The sequence below is a fragment of the Pelodiscus sinensis genome, chromosome 3, assembly GCF_049634645.1.
Source record: "Pelodiscus sinensis isolate JC-2024 chromosome 3, ASM4963464v1, whole genome shotgun sequence".
Lineage (NCBI taxonomy): Eukaryota > Metazoa > Chordata > Testudines > Trionychidae > Pelodiscus > Pelodiscus sinensis.
Genome location: NC_134713.1, coordinates 103,712,220 through 103,729,276, shown reverse-complemented (window position 1 = coordinate 103,729,276; position 17,057 = coordinate 103,712,220). Strand labels below are relative to the sequence as shown.

The 17,057-nt window shown below is 40.6% G+C and overlaps 1 protein-coding gene across 1 annotated transcript in view; it reads right to left on the bottom strand.

Annotated features, from left to right (window-relative positions):
• Positions 1–313: 313 nt before the first annotated feature.
• The window catches only part of GRM1 (glutamate metabotropic receptor 1), a 227,535-nt gene continuing 210,791 nt past the window's right edge, over positions 314–17,057 (bottom strand). Inside the window, exon 8 of the mRNA XM_075924377.1 lies at positions 314–4,041. Coding sequence (XP_075780492.1) covers positions 3,186–4,041 — 856 coding nt within the window. The 3' untranslated portion in view covers positions 314–3,185. The remainder of the gene's footprint in view (positions 4,042–17,057) is intronic.

Below are 17,057 nucleotides of genomic sequence, written 5' to 3'. Positions count from 1 at the left end.
TTTGGATACCACCCACTTCCAGTTAAATATTCTCTACAATTTATGCCCCAAGATCTGATGCTCCTGTCCTTCACCAATAAGCAGAATCATTTTCTTTTTTTAAACATAGTTTAATCAATACCTGTTTGCATTAAGGTTTTCTAGTCTCTCACACACAAAAGCTTGGTACTGCAATACACAGATTAAAAGCTCTGAGATTTTTTTTCTGGTCATGTGTGTTCAAAAATTTTCCATTTACCTCATGAAACAAAATTTCAGAATCTTTATAAAATAATAAATAGAAAATATTTATTATACAGCATCATCAAGATCATTTTGACAAAAAGGCAATTTTAATCAAGCATTTGACAGACCAAAATAAATAACTTTTACAGGAAGCTTAATAGCTTTTACAGCCACACACACGAAGGTGAGTTCTTGCCCTTTAGGTACACTTTATGTATGTGTATGTTTACAGTTTTAACAATTACAAACTAAGAGCTACTATACTGAATTTCAAGAAAACTCCTACTCATGATATTATGATTAAACAGTAGTAAAATCAGTGCTTAATGTGTTCAAATCAGTTAGGTCAGACAACCAAAAATATCTATGTACCTACCAATCACTTCACCTTACCTAACTCATGTCTTCAAAGTACGAGCCCTGTTGCTATTGGTAGCAACACAAAATATCTTATACTAATAATAGGTATGAGAAGATATAATCCTTTGCTAGTATGCTAATCAAGAGATAAAACACTGCATTTTTCTTATTTCTTTATCTATATACAGTTTAAAAAAAATCAAACAAACTGCAGTCCAATGAAAACAAACCAACAAACCCAAAGGCATCTTTAGGTTTGACCAGAGACATCAATCTTTTGAAAAAGATGTAGCAGTTTCTTTGGGCAAAGTCAATTCATGCTTTTCACATCATGATGATAAGAACAATAGGCAATAAGTTATATTGAAAGGAATACTATAAAAAAAGGAGCAAGGATTAAATATTGGCTCTGATTTGGGGTAGCAGCCATTGCTATATAATTCGATCAAACATAACAATTGGATTTTAATGGAAGAATTGATTACTGGCAACAGGCATTTTTAGACTGAAAAATGAAATGAAAGGGGCAATCAAGTATAAATATGAGGAATTCAGAATAATTCTGGCAGAAAACATAGAAAACCTATGATAAAATGCAATTATAGAATTATGCTGGCAGGAAAAGAATAGTTCACAAATATCAAGAGAAAAATGAAGTGTAGAAATTATGGGATAGCACTTCAGCTGAAGTCAATCAAGCTATGACAATTTACACTAGCGGAGAATCTGCTCCATAGAAGTGGCCTACATAACACAATGTCCGATATATAAAAAACAAATTAAACCAACCAAATGCACCAAATCAAACCAAATAAGCTCAATTTCATTGAACTAATGCATTTAAGCCACAACGGTGGATCTGGATTTTGAACCCCAGAGCATTTAAGAGTCTTTGGGACTAGGTTTTGATTTAGACATCCCTGGCAAATATTTGAAAGGTGGAGAAAAGGGTGTGAAGGAAAGTAACAGGGAAGCATGCAAATGAGTATTACAAATAAACAGCAGAAAGGGAAACCACAAAGGTGAAATGGAAGGAAAAAACACAGACATCAAGTAGAAGATGTGAGAGTTAAAAATGCACAATGCTGAATAGGTCTGGATCTTTTTGTACACATTAAGCACTGATGAAAGTTCTTGTCTCAACATGATTTTATTTGTAACTATCTGAAATAACTAGAAATGGTCTAAATACTTTTTTCAGTCTTGCCTTTATAATTTTGATACTGGCATGTGTAAGATTTCTAAAACAGACTTTTTTATTTTGGTTAACCACACTTGTTGCAAACATTTAAAGTAACAAGCTCTCAAAGCACTAGTTATCAATAGCATATTTCCACACAAAATATCTGCAAAATAAAGCATCTATTTTAAGGGTAACAACCATCTTAGCTTGTATATGAAAAATGTGTTAGCACAGCATACAAACCTTCAAAGATCTATAGGATATTTATAACAATGTTATAAAACATGATTGGAACATAAAAATATCCATGTGAATTTGTAAAACAATCTTCCAGTGGCAGTTATTAGACATTACATTTCACACATACTATAAACACACACACAGACACAACCATACATTCATTCTCTTGCTTTTATGATGGATTTTATGACCCACAATAAAGAATTGCCTTTTTGTTTAAAATAGTAATTGTTGCTATAATAAGTACACAGTTATTTTGGATGTATTTGTTCCTATAGTAACACAAAAATACAATGTAATCACATGGCAAATCTATTGTAATATTAAAGGTTAGTTGGTAAATATTTTGCTACAGTAAATGTAGTGTAACAGTTTAGCCACATGGCTTGCAATCTTATATAAAAGGGCAGTTCTTCTAAGTACTTGGAACTACAAGTACCGCAACAAAGGCTTTTTAACAGACTTCTTGAATCTTCATCATCAAATATGTTGTGATTACCCCAGCCACTTTTCAAAATCAGCACAAGCTAAAAAAATCAAATGTGAGCAACTGATTGTTCTGACGAAATTCTTTTAAAATCATATGCCAGCATGTGGTCTTTGCTTTTCCCCAACAGACACACTATAGTGACTTGCATTTGCACATCATCCCACCTACCAAACCAGAATATATATATATATATATATATATATACTTTCTTAGACATCTCATCCCTTGTTCCTGCCAAACTCTGCCCCTTCCAGCTCTTGAGATTGCTGCTTCTGCATCAGTTGAAGAGTTACAGCCATGAGATGTGCTAATGATTTATCCATGGTTGCATTTATCCAGAGTCATTTTCAAGCATTACCAAGAGAGTGTGTGGATGTGAGTGATTTTTATGTTTACTCATTTTTTTTGCTATAGAAGTTGTTTATTGGGTTTGTGCTTTGTCAGAAATTCCTATTGTCTTCTCAATGTACACCACTTTTATTATTATTTTTAACAGCTAAAGAATTTGAGCCCTCAAATAGATCATTTTTAGTGCAGGATACAGTTTTTGTCCAATCACATATAACATCACATTCTGCTTTTTCATGCTCCCCTACCCAAATGTTCTGGTGCCCTCCTGTGCCCTCATCAATTTCCAGTTGACAGCAGCCAAGTTTGCCTTGTTCACACCTTGATGTAATCATCATTCTACAGGGTGGATGAGCTTTGTTTATAATCCCTCAGAATGACCGAAGCGTAAGTTGCATTTGGGGGGGTGCAGAGTACTGACTCTGACACTGGGGAGCTGGGCACAGAGCTGCCAGAAGCCACCGAATCTCTGAAAGGAGATGGGGGTGTCAGCGCTGGTGAGTCTTCCAGAGTCAGTTTGCTAGTTGCCCGCTCCTCTTCCTCCTCCTCCTCCTCCTCCTCTTCTGTGTTCTCTGGCCTCTCATACACATATCCCTGGATGAGCTTAAACTTCTCACTTTCCCCCTCATCGGATGGTGGAGAAACCGGCTCTTCACTGAAAGCTGCCATCTGGAGAGGAAGCAACTGCTGTTGCTGCAGTGGAGGCTGGTAGAGGGCCCTCACTCCGTTCCCTGCATTGGGCATGGGGATCACAGAGTTGAAGTCGGGAATGCCAGTGGCAAACTTGTTGACTACACCTTGCAGCTGCTCCATAATAGATCTCTGCTGCAGCACCAGACTCCTGGGGGGCTGTTCAGGTAAGAACAGGTGGGTCTCTTCTGCTGTTGCCTGAAGAGGGGGTGTTGCTGTCACCCGCCTGTGCACCACCATTGAAGGGCTGCTGGGCTGGCTGAAGCGCACTGGCTCGCTCTCTTCTTCCTCCACTACGTTGTAGAGAGTCTTACTGCTGATGTCTGAAAAAGTCAGGCTCTTGCCTTGGCCATGGTAACTTTTAGTGAGGGGCTTGATTACTGCTGTCTGATTGCATCCTGTCTCCTTGCTTGTGACATGCATTGAGAGTCTGTGCCACATGTGTTGTCCCTTGGGAACATGTCTTCCTCCTGGTTCAGACCATGACACAGACTTTCCATTAGAACTATGAATAAAATAAAGATGGGTTTATTTGCATTTACAATATGCACACATGTACAACATAACAAACATGCCTACAGAAATTCTTGGCTGCTTTGCCTCATTAATTGGTTCCCCTGCTAGTCAGATAATCTCAGAACAAGGCACAGAGAAATACTATCAAGAGAAACAATAATTTCTCTTAAAAGCAGCAATTACCACAATTGGCAGTGGAATCCAATTGTTCCCTGCTGGCTACTAACCCTGCAGCCAAAACAGAAAACTTGATACACAGGGCACTGGAAAGGTTACCCAAGTTTTAGGGATGGCAGCTATTTTGATTTACTTCTAAATTTGCTCGCTGTTTCTTGAAGGGAGAAATAACAGGCAGAGCTCTAATTAATGCTGACTGCTGTTTACATGAAAGATTTCCAAAGTGTTGGAAGAAAACAAACCACAATCTTAGCCCTTGGCATGTAAAATACTAGTAGCAGAAGGTATTGCTAATAATGCTTCACATCCCATTAACCAACCACTTCTCCCTCTCCACCCTGCAGCTTAGACATAAATTAAAAGCCTTAGATATAAAAGGATTGGAGGGCTGTCCTAGAGGTAAAACTAACACTATGCTCTGCTTTTATGACTTGCAAACTGAGACAGGAAGAGTGGCTCTCTCCACGCATCCAGGAGGCCTATCAAAATTACGTGGGTCATCACAGGACCAAAATGTTGCTAACTGCCCCCATCGATTTGTGGAGAAGTATATGCAGCAGGCCTTATTCCATCAATCTGAATGCCAAAAAAGGGAAATAAAAAAAGCGAACATGAAGGTTTTTAAACTCTTCGCTGTTTGGATTCTTACAAAGGCTAGAACTAAGAACCAGAAAAGCAGAGGTCCGCACGGTTGCCCTGGATTAAGCCATGGGAAGGCATTCAGTATTGACAGATTATTACATCTCTGTCACCTTTTGGAATCCTAGACTGAACTCATTTGCCATATATATTGTCTGCTTTAACCTGTAAATAATGCTCTCATTTCTTTTCTCCTAGTTAATAAATCCTTAATTAGTTTGCCATAGGACTGGCTACCAGCATCGTCTGCGGTTTGAGGGCAAGTGACTGGTCTCTTGGGACTGGGAGCAACCTGACTATTTTGTGATTATTGATGTAAGTGACTATGTATCACTCAATCCAGCTTGCCTGGGTGGCAAAATAGACTGGAGAGCCCATGGGGACTGTGTGTGACTCCACAGTACTGATTTAGTGATCTAGGAGTTCACATTTGATACTGGGTTGGTGAAATCCAATTTGGGTGCTTGCCCTGTTTTTTGAGAGTCTGCCCTGAGGTAGGCACTCACAGTCATGAGCCATTCCAGACAGTGTGACCAAAGGCAAAAATAATAAAACTGTAGGAAGTTCACAATTTGTTGATTTGCTTCACACTTCATGCCCCTCTAAATTTAGGACACAGTGGATTAATCTCATCCTAGGGATAATTTTCAAGCAGGAAAGAAAGCGTAGCATTTTAAATGGTTGATTCATGAATACAGAGGAACTCAGGGTATGTCTACACTGCCACCCTAGTTCGAACTAGGGTGGCTAATGTAGGCATTCGAACTTGCAAATGAAGCCCAGGATTTAAATATCCCAGGCTTCATTTGCATGTTTCCAGGTGGGCGCCATTTTTAAATGCCTGTAGTTCGAACTATCTGCCTGCGGCTACACGCGGCACGGACTAGGTAGTTCGAATTAAAGCTCCTAATTTGAACTACCGTTAAACCTCCTTGCAGGAGGAATAATGGTAGTTCGAATTAGGAGCTTTAATTCGAACTACCTGGTCCGTGCCGCGTGTAGCTGTGGGCAGATAGTTTGAACTACAGGCATTTAAAAATGGCGCCCACCCGGGAACATGCAAATGAAGCCCGGGATATTTAAATCCCAGGCTTCATTTTCAAGTTCGAATGCCTACATTAGCCACCCTAGTTCGAACTAGGGTGGCAGTGTAGACATACCCTCAAAGTTATATAATCGTCCCGGGTCAAATATTCCCAGTCCTTCCTTAGGCAGAACCCCATCAAAGTGTTCTGAATGGGGCTGTGGGCAAGAGTGAGAACTTGATGACCTGGCCCGTGATCTTATCCTCAGAAGAGGAACCAAAATGCAGTGAACCTAAGAACTCTGCTTTCCTATCATCCTTTGTCATCACAGGAAGCAGCACCTGAAGGGGAACCATATCTCAGCTGCTGCAGCGCAGATTACAGAATAGTGGTGTAGTAGAACCATGCACAAATATTCTTATTGCTAGCAAAGCCAATAGAAATAGTTAATGCAGATAGCTCAACCTCCTCTGCAGAGAAGCCAAGGGAGGAGAAAAAGTGTAAGACGCTCCACACAGTGCTCCCTTTGAGTTCTTATGCCAGGAGGTGGGGTTTGCTCTCTAAAGAAATAAGCAGGGGCCCAATCTTCAAATCTTGTGCCTCTGTACAGTTCCCTGTCAACACAGCTCTATCAGTGTCATGCTGACCAGGTTTTTCCTACTAGCCACTGCTCCAGAAAAAAGGTTCTGAAAGTTTTGTTTCTTTCTTGCACAGATTGCCCCCCCAACATTGTTTGTGTCATATATACAAGATACCACTATTCAAAGTTTGTGAAAACTACAGTGAAAAAATGCAATTCGGTGGAAAATATAAGAAAATGGTGCAGAACACAATCCCATTCCTCTGGGGATAAATTTACACCCCATTTTCTATTTTGGTGCAAATATTCCTGGAGGGAAACAAATGTGAGATGGAGCTATGCTGCAAAGTTCAAATCTAGAGTGAAGGGGGAGGAGAAGTTTGGAGACAAGGGCTTGGTTTTGCTCACAAGGGCCAATAACAGTGTTCATACCTCCAAAGTGTGGATATGATTGGAGCCAGAATTTTGACTAGAAAAAAATGGAAACTTCTCAGTGCTGAATAATACAAGCTTTTACAGTAATCAGTGAAAAGACGAGGAGGATTTTAAAAATATTCTGCAGACTATCAGTTATGATAAATATGAGCTGTGCTATATTTTGTTTTAAAATGATGTAAACATAGGCAAGTCAAATAATTGAAAATATTATAGGCAGAATATTTTATATCCATAGAATTAACATTTTAATATAGGAAGTTTTATAAAAACACTTCCTAAAGAAAAATATTTGGTCAGCCATTAAGTTCGATGCAATTATCTACAGCACATCAATCTGCATTCTGTCAGATTCTCTGAGGAACACAAAAAGTTTCCGAGAGACCATAAAGATGACTATTTCTGAGATATTACATCCAAGTTAAGAGAGCAATTTGTTATACAGAATAACATAACTGATGGAAGTATAACGCTCCCTTATGGTAGAGCTATTCTGGTAATTAAATATGGTGTTTGTAATAGTGGGATGTGCAGTATAAAGAGGAAAATCACAGTGGACATGAGAACCAGGGGATAGCAGAATTATACTCAGGAAGACTATAAAGAACATAAAAGAATGGCCATATGGGGTCAAAGCAATGGTTCAACTAGCCCACCATCCAGTCTTCTGACAGTGGCTGCGGCCAGGTGCTTCAGAGGGAGTGAACAGAACAGGACAGTTATCAAGTGATCCATCTCCTGTCATGTAGCCCTAGCTTCTAGCAGTCAGATATCTAGGAACACTATGAGCACCGTAGTGTTTTCTTGACCATCTTGGCTAAAAACCACTGATGGATCTATCCTTCACGAACTTATCTAATTCTTTTCTCAACCTAGTTATACTTTAGGCTTTCTCTGGCAATAAACACCAAGGATTGACCATATTGACCCTGCTTCTTCAAAATTTCATCGTGCAACCACTGGTTCTTGTGTTACATGAAGGAGTAAGTAATAATTCCTTATTCACTGCCCTCCTACCATTCAAGATTTATAGCCAGCTATCATAACCACACTTGCTTCTTTTCTAAATTGAAAAGTCACTATCTTTTTAGTCTCTTCGCATATGAAGCTGTTGCATACTCATCAGTTTTGTTGTTCTTCTCTGTACTTTTTCTAATTCTAGTATCTAGTCTTGAAATTGGGCAACCAGAATTGCATGCTGTATTGAAGGTGTTGGCATGCCTGGATTTATATAGTGGCTTTATGATGTTTTCTATTTTATTGTCTGTCCCTCTTCTAATAGCTCCTCATATTGGGTTAGCTTTTTGGCTGTTGCTTCACAATGAATGGATGTTTTCAGAGAACTATCCACAATGACTCCAAGATCTCTTTGTTTAGTGGAAAAAGCCAATTTAGATCCCATTGTTTTATATCTGTAGATAGGGTTACATTTTCCATTTCCCATATGCATTAGTTTGCACTTATCAACACTGAATTTCATCTTCCATTTTGTTGGTCAGTCATCCAGTTTTATGAAATCCCCTTGTAATGCTGCATAGTCAGTTTTGGACTTTGCTTCTGTTCTTCAGACAGAAACAAACACCTACAGGATCTCACTCAAGAATTCTTAAAACTACAATTCCCACTTGAAGAAGTGAAGAAACAGACTGACAAAGCCAGACTGACAAAGCCAAAGTTACCTGCTACAGACAGACTCAACAGAAGAAAGCAACAGAACACCTCTAGCCATTACCTACAGTCCCTAGCTAAAACCTCTCCTACATATCATTAAGAATCTACAGCCTATACTAGGTGATAATCCCTCAGTCTCACAGATCTTGGGAGACAGGCCAGTTCTCACTTACAGACAGGCCCCAAACCTGAGACTAATACTCACCACCAACTTCACATGCTATAGCAGAAACACTAACCTAAGAACCTATTCCTGCAATAAACGTAGTTGCCAATTTCTGTCCACACATCTACCCTAGTGACACCATCACAAGACCTAACTATATCAGCCATACCATTATAGCTCATTCACACGCACATCTACTAATATGATATATGCCATCATGTGCCAGCAATGCCCTTCTGTTGTGTACCTTAGACAAACTGGACAATCTCTATGCAAAAGAATAAATTGACACAAATCAGACACCAAGAATGGCAACATATAAAAACCAGTTGGGGGAGAGGGGTGTTACTTTAACCTCCCTGAACACACAATTACTAACTTGCAAGTTGAATTTTTAGGCAAAAAAAACCTTCAAAAACCAACTGCAAAGTGAAACTGCTGAGCTGAATTCATATGCAAATTTGACACCCACAGAAAAGGTCTGAAGAGAGGCATGGAATGGCTCTCCTATTACAATAAGTAATTTCCCCTTCAGGTACTCTCACCTTCCCATCATTATTGGAAGTGAGCCACATCCACTCTGATTTAATTAGCACTGATGTTACACTCTCATATCTGTATCTGTGTCTTTCTTTCTCTTCAAGCATCTGAAGCTTATGTCCTAATACTTTTGCTATTCTTTAAGGTGCCACTGGACTCCTTGTTTTTTCTCATTATTATCAAGTTTTCTATTTTTACAGCCTCTCTAATCTCCCTGGTCATGTCACAATCATATCACCATCTGGTCATGCTGTCAATAATATAGTCTTATTGCCATAATCTTGCTCAAGCATGGAATTTCTATCCATAGAGATTCTGTGATACTGTTTGATTCATTTACAATTTTTACTGTATTTACCACTGTTTTCTTTCACATATGGTGCCACTCCCCCACTATAACTATCTACTCTGTCATTCCAATATATTTTGTACCCTGACATTACCATGTCCCACTAATTATTATCATTCCACCGAGGTTCTGTGAATCCTATTATCTCAACACCCACATTTACTACTACGCGTTCATGTTCAGCCATCTTAGTATCAGAGCTATAACTAGTTATTTGAGTACCCATTACTAATAAGCATATTTGCTTGATTTAGCCATGACTTGGGGGGCAGGGACAAGAGGGGTCAAATCCCCTCCTGCCCAGATTCTACCTTTCATTTAGCACCATGGTTTTCAATCTGTGGGGTATATCCCTGGCTCTCTGCCCTGTGGAAACTGGTGTTTTGGCTGGCTGCCCTACTCCCCAAGCCAGGTCACCTCTGGATGGCCAGGTGCTCAGTATAGCTCTGAGCTGCAATTCTGACACACTCTTGCCTCTCTTCTGAAGAAGCCTGACACTGATACCCTGGAATCAGTTTTTCGCTGCCATGAGATGCTTGCATTGGGAACCATTCAGGGCAGCTGGTCTCTCTGGGTAGGGCCTGGCTCCAGGTGTTGTCACTGGCAGCACCTAGCAGTACAGAGGCAGCCTGGCTCAGGGGGCAGGGCAGAAAGGGCTGCCAGGTAGCCAGCCAGTGCTCAGGCATAAGCAGACCAGGTGGTTCCCACCAGCACCTCATCTTCTGGGTCCTGGCAGGAGGTGAAGATTTTTAAACTGTGATGCATTTCCCCCTCCTTGGCTACGTCTACATTGGCATGATCTTGCACAAATATTCTTTAACGCAAGAGTTCTTGCGTTAAAGTATTTGCGCAACAGAGTGTCTACACTGGCATGTGCCTTTGTGCAAGAGATGTGCTTTTCTGCAAGAGCTTCCATGCCAGTGTAGATGCTCTCTTGCGCAAGAAAGCTCCGATGGCCATTTTAACCATTGGGCTTTCTTGCGCAAGAAATTCATGTTGCCTGTCTACACTGGCCTCTTGTGCAAGAACAGTTGCACAAGAGGGCTTATTCCTGAGTGGGAGCATCATAGTTCTTGCACAAGAAGCCCTGATTTTACACATTAGAACATCAGTGTTCTTGTGCAAGAACCCCCTGCCAGTGTAGACAGGAAGCATGTTTTTGCGCAAAAGCGGCCACTTTGGCGGAAGATCACGCCAATGTAGACACAGCCCTCTAGTTTGAAAACCTCTGTGTTAAATGGAAAGCAAAAATCTTGGGGGGAGGGAGAGATGTGACCCCAGGTGCTCACCTCCATGCTGTCCCATTTTCTGCCTCCCTTCTCTCTCCCCCCCCCCCCCCCCCATGCCAGCTTTGTGCTCTGGGCAGCTACCGTGTTTGCCCTGCCAGGGTTACAGCCCTGCTTAGTATTTAGACTTCTTGCATTTGTATACAAGCATTTATAAAATAAGTCAATATTTAGTTGTCTGCCTTCATATGATGTAATAGAATGGGATTCTTTCTCATTTGACTGTTTTTCTTCAGTTCCTACCTGTTCTTTATCAATTTCTATCCTCTTCTCTTTACTAGGCTACAGAAAATCCCTGTCAACAGAGCCTCTCCTAAAGGATGCATCTGTCTGAACAGTGTGCTTTCCACACTTGTCAGACTTCCTACAGCCCTTAGTTTTAAAGCTTCTCTATGATCCTTTTAAATTTACGTGTCAGCAATCTGGTTCCATTTTGGTTTAAGTGAAGCCCATCCTTCCTCTACAAGTTCCTCCTTTCCCAAAGGATCACTGGTCCTTACTAAACCTAAAACACTACACTATCATCTCATCTATTCACGGAGACCCTGCATTTCTGTCAAACTGGAAGCATTTCAGAGAATGCTACCCCGGTGGTCTTGGACTTCAATCTCTTACCTAGCAGCCTCAATTTGACTTCCAGGACATCTCTAATACCTTTCCCTACATGATTGTTATCTACATGTACTACAACTACCAGCTCCCCTGGACTACATATAAGTCTTCTTGATACTATCTGTCTAGCTATTATCTCCTTTTGGGCACACACATGCAGGAACTAGGTGTGCTGGAGTATTTTAGGTAGTTTTCATCACATACAGAATTTACAATTTGGTTCAGTGGTTCACAGGATCCCTACTTTGGAAGCTATATTCTGTGGGAACAATGACAGGATGCAGATGTAGAGCAAAAGAATCTGAAAGGTATTACTGAAAATTCCATTCACACAAGACAGCTGAAAACAGGCTTTGCCTTTGACATTCTACATACAAAGAAGGGTCAAAGGTGAGGTAGAGTCAAACTGGTCGAGAAAGGAATCATGCAATAAAAAAAATGCAAATCTTGCTTATTTTCATGTAACCACATGACAGGAGCTGATATCTGCTACCTTTTGTTGAGGGAAAGAATATAAATTTAATGCAAACAATTATTTTGGATTTTCTGATTTTCTGTCTATTTTTGATAAAACAATATACCAGAACCATCGTGGCCTTAGACCCCACATGGACTGTCTAGAAGAAGGGGATCCAAAATTTAGCTTCTATGGAAAGGAACAGTCATGATGAATGGTGCATGCCTGGAACCTATCCAGCATAAGTAAGCCCTGTAAAAAATTTACTGAGTAAGGGTCCTCTTCCATATGGCGTCTCGCTTTAAGGGCCACAGTCTTAATGCTGCATAGTAATCACCTAAATAACCATGTCTGAGAACTGAGTTCAAGACATTTAAAGAGACACTCCACTGTGGCTAGCAAGAGGATTTATAGCACCGTTCTCTGGCACATATTCAGAAGGCAAGTGGTGGCTCTTTTCTTCCTGCTCGCCTCATCTTTTACCAGAAAGAGGGGTAAAGCATGGGATACTGGGTTTTTCCCCAAACCAGGCCAGGAGAGAGAACATGATATTTTTTTAATTTGGCCTCAGAGTAAGCACAAAAGGCTGAGTACAAATCAATTAACTCAGACAGCAGAACATACCACACTCCTGTGGCAAATTTGGGTCTTCCCACAAATTGTAAACCCCATTTGTGGGGCTCAACAGCTGACAATGATGAGATCATTACCCTGTTTGTACTTTTTCAATATATATTTAATATAAGTATTCAAACAGTTTCCCCCTTTCCAAGAGCATGACACTGAGTTTTGCCTCGACGCTGAACTGTTATTTTCCCTGCTTCATTGCTGTTTGTGGTAGGTTTGCTGACAAGAAAATGAATCACATTTTATTATTTGGCTTTTGTTAATTGCAAGTTTTCTAATAACCCATCTAAGAGCTTATCATCAGGCTGAGCTCAGTGCTTTACAAGATTTTGATGACATCAAGCCCCTTGAACCATCCACCAGGAGTGACAGGTCTGTCCAGTACAAAGTATCTTCTGAATGCTATTTCTCTAAATCCCTGCAGCTAAGACTGTCTCTATGCTGATTGTTCAGGCAATTTTATGCATGTCCTGTTGACACAACTTAGATGAGCTTCTTTGTGCTTTACTACCTGGAACATGTTTCGAGTCAGCAGCAGTTTTCCTTCTTTTCCATGACAGATACGTGTTGGGCAATTTGTGTATTCTAGGAATTCAACCCAGGATTTTTCCTTTTATGTGCTTTCCATATGCTCCTCTGTTAAGCAATTTGGACTCCATAAGCTGCCACAATCTTTCCACAGAGAACTCAAAGAGATTGTTTTAATGCATATGTCCTAAATCCCAGTTTTTCTACATATTCCCTAGGCTGTATTGGGGCAAGTCACATACATTTCTTCTTGCTTTGATTATCAAATGCACAAGAATACCCTACATTTGTAAAGATAAATTCATGAATGTTTGGGAGATGTTCAGATGTTATGGGGTTGGGAAACAGAGAGCCTGAAATACAGATAAATGATCTGATACCTGGATGACAGCTTCTTTGTTTGTCTCTTACTGTTATCGATATAATCAGTAAAGGAAGCTGAGCTGGAGCCTTCTATATTTAGGAGAAGGGGATACATGCATTTTCCGAACCCTTAGCTTTGCAGAAGTTCTCTCTTCTTCTCCTAATAATATGGCAAAGCCTTGCTTTGTTAGCCTTTCCATGGGAGAAGGAGAGCATCTAATCATGTTGGGATGGGGGATATAGCAGATTTGGCCCAGGCCTGGTGTTGTTAGACAGCTTTGATTTATTACTAATGTACAGGCAACTTTATAACTATGCTGAAGGGCTCATTCACCTTGCAGGGAAAGGCATAACAAAAATTGATGTCTGGAAGTGGTAGCCAAACAAATTCAAATTAGAAATAGGGTATATTTTTTAACACTGAGGATGAATTACCATTTGAACAAGCAACCAAAGGAAGCAGTGAATTCTTAATCTCTTGTGTTCAGATCAAGACCGCATGCCTTTCTGGAAGATATACTTTAGCTAAACAAAAGTTTTGGGCTCAATACGGGGGCAGTGAGGTGAAATTTAATATCCTGTGATGTATGTCAGACTAGATGTTCTAAGCTTAAACTCTATGAATTTATAAATCCTGAACTATGTTTATGCAGCTTGAGACATGGCGATCAAATCCATCTAAAAAAGACAGGTCCGAACTAAAATCCAAAGTACTGAGACAGATCAAACCTTCTCTGTTTTTATTCACTGTCTTACCAGCATTTTAGGAGACAAATGTCAGCTACTGCCCAGACATCAAGCAAAAAACTCCTAAGTGGCAGAGCTGGACCCACAGAGCTGACCCTGATGTGAAGGATGGATGTTATTCTAGGACAGCATCAAAGCAGATATCTTTGTATGAGGGTTACCACCACGCCCTCATGTACATGTTACCAGCCTTTCAAACCCTAGAGCAGTGTTCCTCAACCAGTGGTACGAGTACCCTTAGGGGTACTCGAGAGAAGTCTGGGGGGGGGGTGTTAACACAACTGAAATTTGGACAAAATTGAATTTTTAGTTTAAGTTTTACAGCGCTTTATTATCTTTGTACTTTTCATCGCCTGTCTGGCGATTAAGTTGTTTAAACAAATATGTTGTAACGGTAGAAAAAAAATGTTGTGTTTCTGAAAACTGTAGGTACTGGAAGTACTTATACTTTTTTTGAAAAAGGGGGTACTTGTAATTTTTTTTTGAAAAAGGGGTACTTTATAAAAAAAAGGTTGAGAAACACTGCCTTGGAGAAGCAATTCACGTAGTGAGCTTTTTTCTTTGTGCAATTGCCTTTCCCATCCTTGGAAGGCTAGCAGCGCATACTCTGTCAGGACAATGAATCATTCACAATGCATTTTCCATCATGATAGTCTCTACAATAAAATAGCCCTGGCATCAAAAGGGGTTAAGGGATAAAGGGAAAAAAGTTTTCTCTTCAAACCTCTTATCTCTGTCTGGCAACATCCACCCTGGTCTAATGAGTCTCTTAACCTAATTGGCCACATCTGGTAGCTTTTCACTGCAAGACTGATATTTGAGGCATTCCAACTATGGGCTCATCTCTTTCTCTCAATCTAATGAAGGAGTTTTCCCAAGAGTGAGGTAGATACATGCTGTCAAAATCTCATTATAGCTCATGCTCAGGTCTTTGTCTGTTTAGTGTACTTGATTATCACCAAGAGGAGGCAATCACAGACTATTCTGAGTTTAGACTATTTACAATGTAATTTCTAGTTCGGTGATAAGAGACTGTCACAAGAGTTCTCACTGTCTGACTCCAATCTGTATAATTAGAGATTTTAGCCTCCAACTGGTATTTCTGGAAGTTTAGTAAATTAACATTTCCTTTTCTTTTTTGTAGCACAAAACAAATTGCTTTCCATGCATACAGAAACATAGAATACTAGAACTGGGGGGAAACTCAAGAGGTTAACTAGTCCAGTCCCCTGCACTCGTGGCAGGACCAAGCACCATTTAGACCATCCCTGACAGGTGTTTGTCTCTAATCTGCTCTTAGAAATTTCTGATAATGGAGATTCCACAACTCCCCTAAGCAATTTATACTAGTGCTTAACCACCCTGACAGAAAGTTTTTCCTAATGTCCAATCTAAACTTCCCTTGCCGCAATTTAAGCCCTGTGTTTCTTGTCCTATCATCAAAGGTTAAGGAGAATAATTTCCCCTCCTCCTCCTTGTAACAGCCTAATAGGTACTTGAAAGCTGTCGTCATGACCCCTCTCAGTCTTCTCTTTTCTGATTAACACAACTAAATTTTGAATTGTAGATCAGCAAAAGAACAGGCCCTATCCAGAGGATTATTGAGCAATGGGATAAATTTAGAAAAAAACCCTCTTGCTAGACAAAGTTGTTGACATAAACTCCCATTAAATATGGGAGTTTAATGTTCTGTGAAAAATAGAGGGCTGTTTTAAATATACCTTGGTGCTAGCTGATTAAAAAGTAGTTATATACAAAATATTCCAACTCATTCTCTGGGGGTATGTCTACACTACCACCCTAGATCGAACTAGGGTGGTAATGTAGGCAACCGGAGTGGCAAATGAAGCCCGGGATTTGAATTTCCCGGGCTTCATTTGCATAAAGCCGGGCGCCGCCATTTTTAAATGTCCGCTAGTGCGGACTCCGTGCCACACGGCTACACGTGGCACGGACTAGGTAGTTCGGACTAGGAAGCCTAGTCCGAACTGCCGTTACTCCTCGTTTCACCCTACCCTGCCACTTTCACGAGGAGTAACGGTAGTTCAAACTAGGCTTCCTAGTCCGAACTACCTAGTCCGTGCCATGTGTAGCCGTGTGGCACGGAGTCCGCACTAGAGGATATTTAAAAATGGCGAAGCCCAGCTTTATGCAAATGAAGCCCGGGAAATTCAAATCCCGGGCTTCATTTGCAACTCCGGTTGCCTACATTACCACCCTAGTTCGAACTAGGGTGGTAGTGTAGACATACCCTGGCTAGCTAGATTTTGTGTAGGGACAGACTTGGTCTAATAATCTGAGTGTAGGAACACAAGCTAAGAATCACTGAATTCTAACCCTGCTCTGACATTAATTCACTTGGGCAAGTCTTCTACCCTTTCTGCACTACTTATCCTATCTGTCAAGCGACATTATACTGCTGAGTTCTGGTCTATACATAAATTATTTACTGGGTATAACTATGTTGGCTAGGAATGTTGTAATGCTATGGTGGCCCACTCCAGAAGGGGAGAGATGGAAGCAGCCTTAGAGAGGCTGTGAAGAACCTGACCAATGAGAAAAGGGCTTACTAAGGAGCCAATCATGAGAAGGCTTGCTGGAGCAGCCCAGATATAAAGGGCTGCTCTGAAGAGAAGAGAAAAATCTCTTGCTAACATGCAAGGGCGAAGAGCTGGCTGCCTAGATCCTTCAGAGCAGGGGGCTGATGGTGTGGAGGGTGCAGGAGTCATGGCAGGGGGTTGAGGAAGGGCTCAGGGCAGGGGGCTGGGGAATGTGGGGGGTGTAGGAGTCAGGGCAGGGGGTT